The sequence below is a fragment of the Aythya fuligula genome, chromosome 19 (genome assembly GCF_009819795.1).
Source record: "Aythya fuligula isolate bAytFul2 chromosome 19, bAytFul2.pri, whole genome shotgun sequence".
Lineage (NCBI taxonomy): Eukaryota > Metazoa > Chordata > Aves > Anseriformes > Anatidae > Aythya > Aythya fuligula.
Genome location: NC_045577.1, coordinates 9,122,493 through 9,137,289, shown reverse-complemented (window position 1 = coordinate 9,137,289; position 14,797 = coordinate 9,122,493). Strand labels below are relative to the sequence as shown.

General features: G+C 47.9%; 1 protein-coding gene across 1 annotated transcript; it reads left to right on the top strand.

The window, feature by feature from the left end:
- The first annotated feature begins 2,878 nt into the window (after window positions 1-2,878).
- ATP6V1G1 (ATPase H+ transporting V1 subunit G1) lies at window positions 2,879-6,481 on the top strand. The gene is made up of 3 exons (XM_032200465.1): window positions 2,879-3,001; window positions 4,228-4,328; window positions 5,738-6,481. Exons 1-3 carry the CDS (start codon window positions 2,920-2,922, stop codon window positions 5,909-5,911), a joined length of 357 nt encoding a protein of 118 aa, XP_032056356.1. The 5' UTR covers window positions 2,879-2,919; the 3' UTR covers window positions 5,912-6,481.
- The last annotated feature ends 8,316 nt before the right edge of the window (window positions 6,482-14,797 follow it).

The window sequence follows — 14,797 nt, the reverse complement described above, 5'->3', positions numbered from 1 at the left end:
ATGGGGTGCTAGTGCCAGTTGCAGCAATAGCCTCTTCCTCTGTAATAGCTAGTGATGAGCTTGTGTACAATTAATCTTGGAGGAATAAAAGACAAGTTCAGAAGTACTTGTGCTGCTCAATTATAAACCCTTTGCTGATAGAGTTAAAGCTGTATAAGTATCTCTTTATGCATGCCAGTGCAGGTCTGGGAATTGGAAACCCATTTTTCACAGTGGGAGAAATTCTTGTTCAAAATTTGAAGCGGAAAATGGATCAAAGAGCTCTGAGATTCACATGTGCTTCATGTGACCAACACCATGAGGCTTCGGTTAGCTTTTGAGCAGTCTTAAGCTGAAAAGTAGCGCAACCAAAGGAAGCATTGCTTATACACAAACTATTATTGTCTTATTTGTTAAGCATCAAAATGAAGTTGTCAAAAGCTCATCAGATGTTTTTGGTCAACCCAAAGCTGTACTTTAGGTGGGATTTTTGCCCGAAAGCTTTGTGCAATTATAACCAGGATATGTCTGGTGGTAGAAAAGGGAATCATTATCTTAGGAGTAGCAAGTCCAAAAAGCCTGATCATCCTGGAGGAAAATAACATCCTGGTAACTGTTGATTTTCTGCAAGCCCCTGGAGATGAGCTGCAATGCCTTCAAAGCATTCTGCTGTGAAGAAATTTGTAAGTTCAGCTCAAGTGTTTTAGTTAGCAGTATACGAAATCTCTGAAGACTGGCAGCAGCTAACAGGGATGATGATGGATGGAAATGGGAACAATGGCCATTAACTGAGGGCTGTGGGAGCTGGAGGAAGTTTAATATTTGGAGAGTTTTGCACGGGTGAGAGAAGGACAGGGGGCTCCTCTTGGAGCAAGATGAGAAAAAAATCATTTCTGGTCCAATTCTGTTTCAAAGTGGCCTGGTTCTGCACCAGCTGACCACAACCAGATCCTAGGTAGCTTTTTTGGCTTGTCCAGGTCTGCTGGGTGTCCCCACAAGGCTGACAGTGCCTTGGGGACGTGCCCACATCCATACCCAGCAGCTGCTCCTGCTCCTTGGCCACACACTTTGCCTGTCCCCGGCTTGCTTTGAAACAGAGATTTATGGTCAGAGCTCTCCTCCCCATCTTTATATTCCTCTCGCTGAAGCGAGTGTTAGGCTAGGTTGACAGGCCCACTTAGTTAATCTCCGGACCCTGCTGAAGGTCACCCTGACGCACGCTCATCATCCCCGTTCCCCTCTGTAAATAAGCATTTGATTCATCGTCTTGTGTCCCCTCCATCACGGGGAACGGGAGCGGTGTGCCAGCCACCACCCTGCGGGGATGTGAGTCACTGCCTCAGCTCCCGGCACTTCCACACTGGCAATAATCATGATTTATGCTCCAAAAAGTACCAGGGAATTGTGGTCAGGGCTCTGAATTGTCACTGGGATATGAGGGCCGAGGGCTGGGTGGGGTAGAGCTGGTGCCTGTACATGGGGCTGGTCTTCCAGGTGCCCTCAGTGCAGGTATTTGGGGTGGCCACGAATCCTGTGTCAAGTGGCTCTGTGCTTAGGGGCAATATTAGGATCGTGGAATGGTTTGGGTTGGAAAGGACCCTAAAGCCCATCTGTTTCCAGCCCCTGCCATGGGCAGGGCCCCCAGCCCCCAGCCTCAAACAGCCTGGCCTTGGGCACTGCCAGGGATGGGGCACCCACAGCTCCTCGGGGCAGCCTGGGACAGGGCCTCAACACCCTCTGAGTCAAGAATTTCCTCCTTATACCTCATCTAAACCTACCCTCTTTGAGTTTAAAGCCATTACCCCTTGTCCTATCACTGACAACAAGACCCTCCCCAGCTGTCCTGCAGCCCCTTCAGGCCCTGGCAGCCCGCTGTGGGGTCTCCCCGGAGCCCTCCCTTCCCCAGCCCAGCTGGCCCCGCAGCATTAACGTTAACATCGGCATTAACAGCAGCGTTAACATTAGCACTGCCGTTAGCGTCACCGCTAGCATTAGGGACATCAACATTCATGCCACCATTACTGCTACCAACATCCCCATCAGCACTAGCATTAATGCTAGCACTGCCATCAGTGGCACGCCATGGGTTTCCTGGGTTGCCACGATGATTACAACCATTAAAACCCATGATGTTTTTTTATTTCTAATTTATAAATCGATAAAATCAATTCATAATCAGTAACAATAATTTACATTTTATTAAAAATGCATCCATTATTTCAACTAATACCATTATTTTATTAATTTTTACTATCTCATTAATTTTATTAACTTTAGAATTTAAAAAATTATATCTTATAGTTTATTATAATTTACTATTATAATTTATTATTATATTATAATTTATTTATTTAATAGAAGATGAAACCCTTTATTTTTATTACTTCTACTAATTTTAGAATTTTAGAATTTATAAAAGTAACTTTCAAAATTTTATTTATTTAATAAATATATTAGAAACCTTTTTTTAATCAATTTTGTTAATGTTAATTTTGTTAATATTAATTTTGTTAATTTCGTTAATGTTAATTTTGTTAATTTCATTAAATGTATTAAATGTAAATTGAATTAATGTATTAATTTAAAATTAATTTAAACGCATTAAATGTATTAAATGTAAATTTATTAAGTTTATAATGTCTAAAATGTATATTTTATAACTTATTTATTTTTTTAATTAAAAAAACCCCACACAAATCCCATCCCCGTGTCTCCCTTCGGGTTTTTCAAGGGATGGGGCGAACAAGCTGGGGGGGGGGGATACCCGAAGGGGCGTGGCCTGCGCAGAGGAGGGCGTGGCCTAGTGAAGGGGGCGTGCCCGAGCGCGCGGCCCGCGGGAGGAGGCGTGGCTGGGCGGCGTGACGCAGCACGCAGCGGCGCGGTGACGCATTACGCAGACGCTGCCGGCAGAGCAGCAGCAGCAGGAGGCGGAGCGCGGCCATGGCGAGCCAGTCGCAGGGCATCCAGCAGCTGCTGCAGGCCGAGAAGCGCGCGGCAGAGAAGGTGGCCGAGGCCCGCAAGCGTGAGTGCGGCGCGGGGCGGGCGGCGAGGGGACGGGGCCGCTCTGAGACGCGGCTGGGCCCGGCGCGGTGCTGGGTGCTGGGCCCGGTGCTGGGCGGCCCCGCGCGGGGAGCCCCCGGCTGGCGGCAGGCTGCTCGGAGCCCTCCCCGCGTTAAGCCTGGCCCCGGGGGGTGCTGCCCTTCACGAGCCTGGATTGTGTCAGGGTAGTGCGGCCGGCAGGGCCAGGGAGCTGGTCGTCCCCCTGTGCTCGGCTCTGGTGAGGCCGCACCTCGAGTACTGGGGTCAGTTCTGGGCCCCTCACTGCAAGAAGGACATCGAGGCCCCGGAGCGTGTCCAGAGAAGGGTAACAAAGCTGGTGAAGGGCCTGGAGCACAAGTCCTGTGAGGAGCGGCTGAGGGAGCTGGGGGTGTTTGGTCTGAAACAGAGGAGGCTCAGGGGAGACCTCATTGCTCTCTACCTCTGTTAGGACCAGGGGGATTGGCCTCAAGTTGTGCCAGAGGAGGTTCAGGTTGGAAATGAGGAGACATTTCTGCTCAGGAAGAGCAGTCAGGCACTAGGATGTGTTGCCCAGGGAGGTGGTGGGGTCACTGTCCCTGGGGTTGTTCAAGGAGAGGTTGGACGTGGTGCTTGGGGAGAGGATTTAGTGGGTGACATTGGTGGTACCAGTGGTTGGACCAGATGATCTTGAAGGTCTTTTCCAATTTTAATGATTCTGTGATTCTATGATTTGTACCCACTGATGGTGTTGCAAGGAGCAGCTTGTTGTAACACCCTCTGAGGATAACCCTGAGTGAAGAGTTTTTTGGGAAGCCCGGGGGGGAAGTCATGCAGTACCCAGTTCTCTCTCTTGCTTGTACAACTGACCTGAAGCAAAGCTAAAACTTTGTGTTCCTCCTCCCGTGATGTTTGAGGTCACTCTGAGATGCTCACATGAGCAAAGCCGGGCCTGCAGCTTGCCTCATGTATCTGCTGGATGTGAGAACTGCTCCAGCTGTGGCTGCTGGAAGCTGGGTGCTCGGTGAGCCAGGCAGTGGTTTGGCGTTACTTGGGGCAGCCTGGTGCTCCTGAGGCTGACACTGTGAAGCCAGGCGGGTGTGCAGTTTGTGTGGTGCTGCGATAGCAAATGTCACAGTAATGGTTTTGCATCAGACCGCTGGAGGGGTGGGGGGCAACATGCTCTGAGTACTTTCGCTTCTGTATTTCACATGCTGTGTTCTTTGGAAACAGGAAAGAATCGGAGGCTGAAGCAGGCCAAAGAAGAAGCCCAGGCAGAGATCGAGCAGTACCGCCTGCAGAGGGAGAAGGAATTCAAGGCCAAGGAAGCAGCGGTTGGTTTGCTAGAGCACTCCCTGTTACCTATCCAGTCCCTTAGCCATAAAACTGCGAGTACTTGCTCTGAGAATCACCCTAAGGTGGAACACGTTACCAGAGGTCTACTTCCCCAACTGCCTTCCTCTGATGCACAGCCACGTGTCGTGGAGACACTGGTGGAAGTGAATCAGCGTGGTATGTTGTGCCCTGAGAGCCAGAGCTACTCAGGGCAGTGAATTAGCGTGGTAAGCTCGTGTATCCCCTGGTGCCCTGGGTAGCAGCATCAGAGAAGACAGAGCTCATTGCTCCTATGGCCAGCTGGGTTCCCTGGTGCTAACTTGGTAGAAACCACTTGCCTTGTGGACGGCGCTCTTTTGCTGAGAAAGCTGTGAGGCCTGTGCCCTGCTCAGCCTGGCTGTGTGCTGGGGTGTGCGTCCTCCTCTCGCTCTGAGCAAGAGGAGTTAGAGCCCAGAGGTGCAGAACTGAGGCCCCTTTCTCACGGAGGGCTGTAGCACAGGTAGGGTGGTTTTGCTTGCTGTGTGTCCCTGCCATTTCTTTTGAAATCTTCTGGAAACGATCTGGCAGCTCTCCATCTGTCCAGGTTTTGGTTAGCACAGTAATGCCCCCTCTTTTCTGTACAACAGCCTTCCTGCCAGTTGGTCAAAATGAATTTGTTAAAATCCCATTTTAGTTTGGTTCACTGGGCGTGTGATACCAGGTAATTCCAGGTTAACAAGTAGACTTTACCGCATGACAGTTGGTTCTGCTTAACTTACCCTTCTACAAAGAGAGAACCACTTTGAATTTGAGTCCCAGGGTACTCTCTGTCTCAGCGTACTTTTCCATTCCTCTGTTTTCCCCACTTAAAATGGGAACTTGCTCTCTCTGCCTTTGCTTATGGAGCAAGGGAGATGCTGTAATCCATGAGAAACTCCTTGGTGTGCATATCACGCATCCCGCAATCCTGGTAACAAGCCAGGGATTTTTATAAAGATTCTTCTAGCAATGGGGTGATGTGAAGACTGGGCTTAAACTAAATCACAAGTACTTATTTCCTTATACCATCAGCTACAGCAGTGCACAGGGATTCACAGTTCCAGTTGCTGGTATAGTAGGAATGGAATTCTTCTGAAATTCTGGAAGAATTCTTCTGGAATTCTTCTGAAGCTTCTGCTCTAAACTGGTAGCTAATGGCTGAGAAGATAAAAGCACATGGGCTGTGGGTGATAAACTAGGGCAAGTTTTGGGGGAAATCTGAGAGGACAATCGAAGTGTACTCCTCTGTCCTTTCAGAGCAGTTATTCCCCGGCAAAGACTAGTTGAGGTGCACTGAGGCAGTACAGAAGGACAGAATACAGAGCTAATCATAATGTTCTCTCTGTGAAACAACTTGCATGTCAGCTTCCTCTTTCCTTTGCTATTGTAGGCACTTGGATCTCATGGCAGCTGCACCACTGAGGTTGAGAAGGAGACCCAGGAAAAGATGAGTGTAATCCAGCAGAACTTCCAGAAGAATCGTGAGGTGGTCCTCTCCCAGCTGCTGTCACTGGTGTGTGACATCAAACCTGAAATCCACGTGAATTACCGCATCAATGGGTAGTGGTGGAAGAAGGAAGAAGTGTACGGGAAATGCTGGTAGCAGCATTTGAGCTTCAGGTGGAATGTACAGCTCTCAGCCATACCTTACCTGTTTTGTGAAGGTGTTAAATTATTTCAGTGAGATGTAGGCTATCAGCATCTTGTCGGACTTCTGTTGGTTTCTTCATTGCCATAGATTTAGAGCTTAAACTTTACGTGACCGTGTCTCAAATCTGTGCTAAGTTATTAAATGTGTTCAGGCTGGCACATTAAAGCTCCCTTGTTTTGGGATAGTACTCAGTGAGAGCCTTTCCTCTGAGAACTAGAAAGGGGAGAGGGATGCTGGCCTTGAGCCAGTAATTTAGACCTGCGTAACTGTATTGTTGACCAAAATGCATTTTTAGTGTGTTGTAAGCCTTCATACAGGGTTAAACCTCATCAGAAGAATTCTCTGGCTGTACAGTGCTAGCTGATAATCTTCAGGTGCTTGATTTTCTCTGTATTGAATATCCTCTGTATATTCTGCTGTTAGCTTGAGTTACAAGTCTGGCACCATGACACTTGAAAGTAAAAACACTCAGTGAACTCCAAAGTCTCTTTAGTCAGTCTTGTGCCTGCTAACTTGTTCTGAATCCTGTCAGTACTCTCAGTGTGTTGCATGAAGAGTCTGGACTGAAGAATGAATATCAAATATTGATAAAAGTAAAAGAAAGAAATGTCTGAAGGTCACAGCAGGTAAGTTTAAAACCTGTTAGAGAGCTCCTCCTCTTGGCTCCAGTCTGATGCTCTGCCAGCCAGATCGTTCTGAAAAGCTTCAGGAACAAATGTCCTTGTGACTATTAGGGGAAATAAAACGTTGCCAGTTCACTAGTATAGTTGGATAGCCAGGGACTGTGCAGTAATTATCCCTCCTTTAGTCAAGTCCTAGGCACTGCTTGTTTATACCAAGGTCATGCTTTATCCTGTAGCATCCTGCTGCGCTCAGGAACAGTATGAAATAACTGTCTCACTCTTTAGTTAATAATACACACAGGTACATCAAGAATTTTCATGTTTTAGCAGTTTATTCCACCCCACCCTCCCCCAGCAGGATATTAAATGTAACTTTGATTTTTTTGAATTTAGTTTGAAGCTTTTTGCAAAAAGGAGACCTCAATCAGCACGTAGCTGATCCAACCTTCAGTTCATGCAGTTGGAAGAAACCTTGATGCTCTTCCTCAGGCAAAACCTCGGGTATTTCTGCAGAACTTCAGTGCAGCGTTGAAAAGCCTCTCGGACCTGTAGAGTTTGATTGGGAGGGAGGGAAGAAAGCAGGGTGGATGGGAGCCTTAAAGAAATGGGTATCTGCCAGCAGTCACGCAGGGCGATGAAAGAGCAGACTGCTGTGGTGTCTCCTGTGGTAATATTTTAATGCTACTGTACTGTAGTTCTGAAAGCATCCCTTTAGGAGTTGAGGCTATTAAATGGGTTGTAAAATTGAAACAAAAGCCTCCTGTGAAGTGAAATGTGTCAAGCTGGGAAAAAGCCAGGTTGGTACAAGGAGAACAGGACCAAAGCATTTTTAATCAGTCTGGTCTAATGGCTGGAGAAGTGATACGGCCTCATAAAAGGTTGTAACCATGCTAATTCTGGTCTGTCCTTTGGAGATGAAACTTTTCCTCCTGTTGAGAACAGGTGCTCAGATTCCAGCATGATACTCCTCAAAAAAGTCCTCCTAGCCCCAGGCAATAATTAGTTTCACCCAGTTTGTTTATCAGTAAAAGGAGGCTCTTTGTCCAGAAAAAATACAGTGCGTGTCCCCACGTGCTCCTACTGATTTGTCGTATCCCTTTGTTACATGAGCACTTCTTATCCTGGTATCCTGGAATAGGGAGAGACAAAGGCAAAAAGAAGTAAAACTCCCCTGATGATTTCCTTTCTGGCAAAAGAGGATGTGAAGGCTTACTCTTCAGAACATGCAAAAGTTCCAGTGCCTGCAAGAACATCGATTTTCTGTAATGTTTCCCTGAGATTTAACTGGTGAGGATTACCTGACTGCATACTTTGCACAGAAGCATTTCCAATTACTGCTCGCCAGGAAGGCTGGCTTTGTTTACAGCGTAGATGTGTTGGTTAAACTGAGATTCTTTAATCTTACAATGAGGTGTTCTGAGAAAAGGAGGCCTGCTGTCTGTGTGCTGAAGCCAGGCTCCTGACAAATACTCTGCAGGGAGCAGTTTCCTACTGGCAGACGTAAGGAATTAGAAGCACAGAGGTACGGAGTTAGACATACAGCTTCTTGCATCAGATCTAGACCTCCACTTGTTCTGCAGCAGGTTTGGTTAATAAAACCAGCCCCAGCTGCTAGTACAGATCTGTCCCTGAAGTCTCCCTGCTGCTGCTCTGTCTGCATTGTCCCTGGCAGATGTGACCCCTGTAGATGCGATGTAACTTGCTCTCATACTCCAGAAAGGGATCAGAAGCTGCTTTAAGCATCTATAGCACCAATTCTTTTACTTTGAGCTCTGGCCCCTGGAAATATGGACAGATTGCCAGCCCAGTCAGTCCTGGTGCTGTATGGAGGTAAAAAGTGTTCAGCACTGACTTGGTTTTGTTTGTGCAGTGTCCAGCGAGTAGCTGTGGCTGTGTTCTGGATAAAGCTGCGTGCAGCTGAGCAGTTTCCCGGGATCCACATGGGCACAGTACAGGATTTACACAGCACCATTTGGCACTGTTACATCTGCGTTCATCAGCGATGGTTTGGAGTTGGTCTTTGGGGTATTTCTTTTCAGACATTATGTGTACTTTACAGTTGATGCTTTTCATTTTTAAAATACCATGGAGAAGTCTTGTCCTCTGCACCACGGGGAGAGCACCAGATGGACAAATGGCTTATTAACACCAAAATATGTGCGTCATCTGGATGGCTTAACATGCAGTACAAGGCACAATTAGGACACATTTGTGCTGCTTGAAGCCCGAGCTCAATTTTTGAGGGCTTGCCTGTGCTCACAGAGCTTGCTCCCTTCTCAGCTTGTGGTGTTTGCTCTGAAGGTCAGCATCTCCTTGCTGCTGCCTGAGAAGGAGCGCTCCAGATAAAGCTCCTGCTGCCTGGCACGGGCAGGCTGCTCGAGTCCTTGCTGGAAGTGATGCTGAGGACGGGCTGGCCGCTGGCATTTCTGGGCAAGCTGAGTGCAGATGTGCTTGGTACCTCAGGGCAGTTTCAACATCAGTATCTCACGCAGACCATCTAGATGGGTGGTTGCAGCCTCGTTAGGCAGTGTGAATACAGAACGAAGTGCCTGTTGCAGGAGGGAGCTGGTGTGCTGGCTGTGACCAAAGAGACAAAAAGGATAAAAGGGACAATTTGATCTTACGCTCAGCACCCCCTCTGGAAGGAAAGGATGAAATCAAAGCCCCTCAACACCTCTGCTCTGTCTGATGATGCTTTTTTTTTTTTTTTTTTTTTTAATTTCAGACTCAGTATGTCCTGGGCTTCATCCCTTGTACGGTTCTTGCAGCTAAATACAGAATCTAAGTAGGAGAAGGGCCTAGCAGCGGACATGGGGGTGGCAGGGATGACTCTCCCTGGTCCTTCACAGCCTGGGTGACCCCAGGAGATGCCCCAGAAAGCAGGCACGTGGCAAAGCTGTGCTGATGGGGCTTCCTGTGAAATAGGAACAAGAATCAGTGAATTATTTTTATGGGAACATTTTGTTTGAAATTTAGCATGTGATTTTAGTTTCAGGGCAAGTAATTTTCTGATTTAAGATCACCCCTGCTTCCTTTTCCCCTCTGGCTCCATTCCCAGGGTCCAAGCAGTGAAACAAAGCAGCCAGATCATCCCTAGCCATGTATGTAGAACCCAGGAATTTGGGAACATTTTCATTGAGAGAGGAGCAATTTTGGCTGCTGGTGCTTTATCAGAAAGTCCCTGGGCAGCTTGACTTGGACAGTGCAGAACCACGAGAGAGGACCCTGAGTCTTCCCAGTGCCGTGGCTGCAGCTGGTTTTGACTGGAGCCATTTGCTGTCCCGCCAGGCTGGGTGCTCACACGGACGATTTGCCTTGCAGGAATCATTGAGCGTGTTCCAGTGTGTAAATCCAAACTGGCCAACCTTAAATTCCTCCTGCTTTTGCAAGACCCCTACGCAATTCCTGATGATCTTTAAAAAGCCTGGAGCTTTTAAGGCTAGGAATAAGCCCATCAGGCTGCTGGCAGTCCTTGCCTTCCTGCTGCCCACAGCTCTGGGCTCCTGCTGTTTTCCCTGCACCCGTGCCCATCAGACACAGCAAGCAGGACCAGCTGGTTGCAGATAACCATGCAAGAACAATGCCATTCCTCTTACCTTCCTCTCTCTTTACCTACATGAAAGCTGGTTGTTTTTCCTTTCCTTTGTTTCCTTCCTCATCTGGAATCTTTTTCTCTTATGTGACACCAGTAGTTCTTGCATTAGTGCAAAATAAGAAAGAAAAGCCTAGAACTGACTGTTCACAACTGAGGTTTTGGCTTCAAAGCATTAGTAAAAAGACTATCAAAAACCCTCAAGATAAATGTTTCGCTGAAAGACAGTTCCCCAAAATAATCCAAGTAAGAAGGTTAGTTTAATCTTTCTTTGAGGTTGAAAGGAGAAAGTATTAATTTCTTGCAGAAAAGATTGTATCTTGGACTGGCATAGAAATAGAAAATAAATAGGTATGAAATTATATTAGGCTGTCTCAAAATAATCTAATAAAGCACCAGCTGAATCAATAGCCAAATCATTATCCAAGGCACATAGCAAGTGTCCTCTTTTTAATTTGAGGTGCAAGAAAGAGGCTTTTGCATTACCATAATAAAAAGCATAATATTTTAAGTCTTCATAGGAAAAAAGGCAGAAATAGGGAAGAAAAAGAACCGCACTTTATGCTTTAAGCAAGTGTCATTTTTCATTTGAAACATGTATTTTAGGAATATTGTGAAATGAAGTTTTTGTATTTAATGACTGTCAATCTGTCAGCTTTGTGGAGCTGTTTGACAAAAAAAAAAAAAAGCCGTCTGTAAAAGAAGACTGTGTGCTGGAAGAGGGGAAGGGCAAGATGAGGCTTTCGACAACTTTGTTCTCCTCATTAAGGCTCACTGGAAAAAAACAACAAACTGATGAAAGTTATCTTCAACTTCTGCTGAAAGTGCAGATTCATCCAAAGAAATGAGATCTGCCTGTGTTGGCTGCTGCTCGCTGCTGCAGCAGGCACAGCTGCAAACAAGACCTGCGAAGGGAGAGCCTGCAGCTGCATGCAGACCACTGCAAACAGGGCAGAGAGAACAGTGATGTGCCATCAGCTTTGGCTGGTTTCAGATATTGCAGAAAAAATATTTTTGTAAAACCATGTAATTAATTGAGAATATGGTCTTGGGGGTCAGAAGGAAATAAAAAAAGAGACTGAAGAGTATGTGCCTCAGTCTTTAAAGCAGAGGGACTTGAAGTAAGTGGCAGGATCTCAGAAGTGGCATTAAGAAGAGGACAGAGGATGAGGTTACCCCAGAGGACAGGGCTAACTGGTTGCTGTCAGGCTGGGGAAGCATTTCAGATGGCAGTGTTTTTTTCCCGGAATCAGGTTCCCTGTAATTTATTCATTAATGCAGAGCGATGGAATAGAGAGTACAGTTATAATGTATGTCCAGGGCACCAAGCTGGGAAGAGATACAAACAGTACAGAGAACTGAATTACAATTTAAAATGATCTTGATAAATGGGAGAAATGATCTGAAACTGATAGCATGAAACTCCCCAAAGAGAAGTCCAAAACTGAGCTAAGAAAGGTGAGATCAAATACACAAACCCAACCAATAACCAGCTGCACAGCGCTGCAGAAACTGTGACAATTAAACTTCCCCCAGACTCAGCTGGCAAATGTCTTGGTTTTGAAGAGATGCCGCTGTGCTGCAGCACGTTAATACAAGTGTCCTGTGTCAGATGGAGGAGTTAGAAATCCTTGTGGTTGTGCACGGGGTGAGGTCTCTGCCCCCTGTTTGGATGCGGAGCTTTGAGGCCCCGTGACAGAATGAAGGAGACCTGAAATAAGCCAGGAGTTGTTTCAGAGAGGGCAGGTGTTAATTGTACACCAGGTTCATTGAGGCTAGAAGTCATCGGCTTAATTTGCACCAGGAACGATTTAGCCTGGGGGTGCTGCCCAGCAGGGCGAGCGAGCCCGCTGCAGGCTGCGGTGCCTCTGGGACCGGCAGGTGAGAGCAAGTGAAGTGGGAGAGGGAGGCTCTGCCAGCAGCTCTGCCTTGGGTTAACATGAGTCAGGACTTGCTTCCTCAAACACCAAAGAGGGAAGCTTAAGAGAACCCTCGGGCTGCCTTAATTCTGATTTACACAGAACCAGCTCCCCTGCCAGCCTGTGCAAGCCGAGCATTCAGCCAATGCGTTGCTTTCTGGAGTAGAAAAGTCTGCGTTTTCGTTCAGTTTTAATTTCACTCATTCCCATTTCAGCTTTCGAGTGCCCAACATGGGGACATTTGGAAGACCTCCACTCACAGGGCACAGCCTCTTTGCTTCTGCCTGGCTTTTCAACCAAGGCCAGGGTGTCAGCTGGGCGCCGTGCAACCGCAGAACCTCGCGTCTGTTTGGGATCTTGCCAGTGTCCTCTTTCTGTTTTAGGCAGATAGTTCCTTCTTTCTGGTGAGCTTTTGCCTGACCTTCCAAATTCCCTTCTAGTTTACTGTTTGGCTTTGTATCTGCAGTACTCCCTGCTGGTTTAAGAGGCTTGAATTTCTGTTCTCCGTCTGCTTAATGCTCAAGTTTTGGTGGGACTGTTAGTAGGTGGGACAGGAACATTACAGACACGGCTTTGTGCTTCAGGAGCCTGGCTATGAAGGCATATGTGCAAAGCCTAGCTTGTTGGCAGGCTAGAATCTAACATACATGTGCTGTTTATTGAAATAGCCTGTAAGACATTCAGTGATTAATCTGTTCCCTGTGGCTACAGGGTGTCTGCTCGCATGGAGAAGATACCAGGTAAGCTCTCATCTGACTAACAAAAGCACCGAAATTACGCCCTGAATAAGGTGCTCAGAAAACTGACACCTGGCAGAGGTTTCTGAGCGTTTGATGACTGCTGGAGTCGGGACGAGCTGGGCTGGGAGGCCTGGGCTCCACGCAGCCGACCTGCAGCTCCACCAGCTCCTTTGGGCCTGCACCTGCATGGTGCGATCCTGGGATTAGCAAGTGCAGGGGGGTGGGTGGCTGGAAAACTCTCAGAAAGCAGCTGGAAAGCCTTGCGTTTGGTTTAGATCGGTGTGAGGTGCTGTGGGGCTTCCTCCCTGGTTCCTCGGGTAGGCACGAACCAGGTGCTTTGAAAACCTGCAGAGGGAAAGCCCAGCAGGTGACAATTTCACCACACCTTCAAGGAGCCCGACTCAAACGTGCAGCGAGATGGAGAAAGTGTGTGCTTGGAAGGAGCTCCCTGCCAGGTGGGTGTGCTCAGCACTGGCATCTGGAGAGCTGCTGGGTCCTGCTCTCAGCAGGCTTTCTCCGGCCCCAGCGTGCATTTGTTCTGGCACATTGCGACCATCTCTCAGCCTTGGTTAGGAGCCTGGATTTTGAATGGTTTAAAGCCTTTTGGCTGCATCAGAGCCCTTTAAACTTGGAATTACTTCTTTTATTTCTCTGATTTTTGCAACACCCCTCTTTCATTGGCAGGGTTTGCTGGTGTTGATAGCACGAGGCGTCGATGCCAAGATCAGTGCACCCAGGAGCTTCTTGCTAAACGAGGTGTAGGGTGTACGTGCTGCAGGTAATAAGGGGAATTGCTTTCAGGCTTCTTGTCCCTACAGTGCCTTGGGCGCTTTTCCGCAGTGAGCTGACGATGCTCTTTCTAAGCACTTTGGTCGCCGTCTTCTGCCTCTGTCAGGATCCTTGCGTGGGCAAGGAGAGGAGGAAACGAAGCCAGATCTGATGAGCATTTGCAAACGAGCCCAACGCTTCGCCTGCCTTGGGTGGGGATGTGAGCCAGGCCTCAGCGAGCGACAGCGGCGAGATTGATGTGATTTTCTCAGTACCTGGGTGATGTTCCTCTGTGAGTTGCCAGCTCCCAGTGTAACAAGATCCCATGTGGTAAGTGGTTTTGGAGACAATTCTCTTCCCCGTGCAGCCATGTGATTTAATGAACACATTGCTCAGCAAAGTCTGGAGCCAACAGGGTTGCAGAAATCGAGCCCTCAGAGAGCAGAGCAGCCTTTTCTCCAGGAAGTGTTCTCTGACAGGGCAATGAAGCATTTTATTTATTTTTTTTAACTGTTCACTTGCAGGCACTGTGAAATTTGATTGACTCCGTTCTTAGCCTCTGGGGATCCTCTAGCTTTTGGTGGGCTCTGATGCTGTGATCCCCAGCGCTACCTCTTGGCCTGAAGGCAGGGCACTGCCCCCAGCACATGAAATGTTTGTTGAATTTATTTATTTATTTTTTTTTTGGGGGGGAGGGGATGGGGGCGCTGTCTCTGTCTGGCCATGTGCCTGACCCTTCTTTGCTTTTTGGAGCACATAATGGAGAGGAAACCCCACCCGCCCTCTCTATCAGCACAGCCTCCTGTTTTGAGGAGGGCTGCGGGTCCCTCCCCATTACTTCTGCTCCCCTGTGCTTTGCTGTGACCCTGTGCTAATTCAGCAGCAGCGCGTTCTCAGCCTTGAGGTCTTTGCTCATCTCTCCTGATCTCTCCAGCCCTGCTGCTGATGCTTGGCTCTGACTAATGTCTTCGCAGCGACTCGTCTGATGCAACTTTGGGATTTGTATTTGGTGAATCCTGCCCAGCTGGTGGAGGAGGAGGAGGAGGAGAGCCTTCTGACGGTGCCACTGCTCAGCTCGTGCCCCCTCTGAAGAAGCCCTCCGGGGTCCCGGTCCGGACCCCCACCCTTCAAAAGGTGACTCCAGCTCCTGCTGCTGA

Excerpts from the sequence above, each read along its gene's own strand:
- ATP6V1G1 (XM_032200465.1), top strand. The coding sequence starts at position 2,920 with ATGGCGAGCCAGTCGCAGGGCATCCAGCAGCTGCTGCAGGCCGAGAAG. Across the intron at positions 3,002-4,227 it reads GGTGGCCGAGGCCCGCAAGC|GAAAGAATCGGAGGCTGAAG; the intron begins GTGAGTGCGGCG and ends CTTTGGAAACAG. Across the intron at positions 4,329-5,737 it reads TCAAGGCCAAGGAAGCAGCG|GCACTTGGATCTCATGGCAG; the intron begins GTTGGTTTGCTA and ends TTGCTATTGTAG.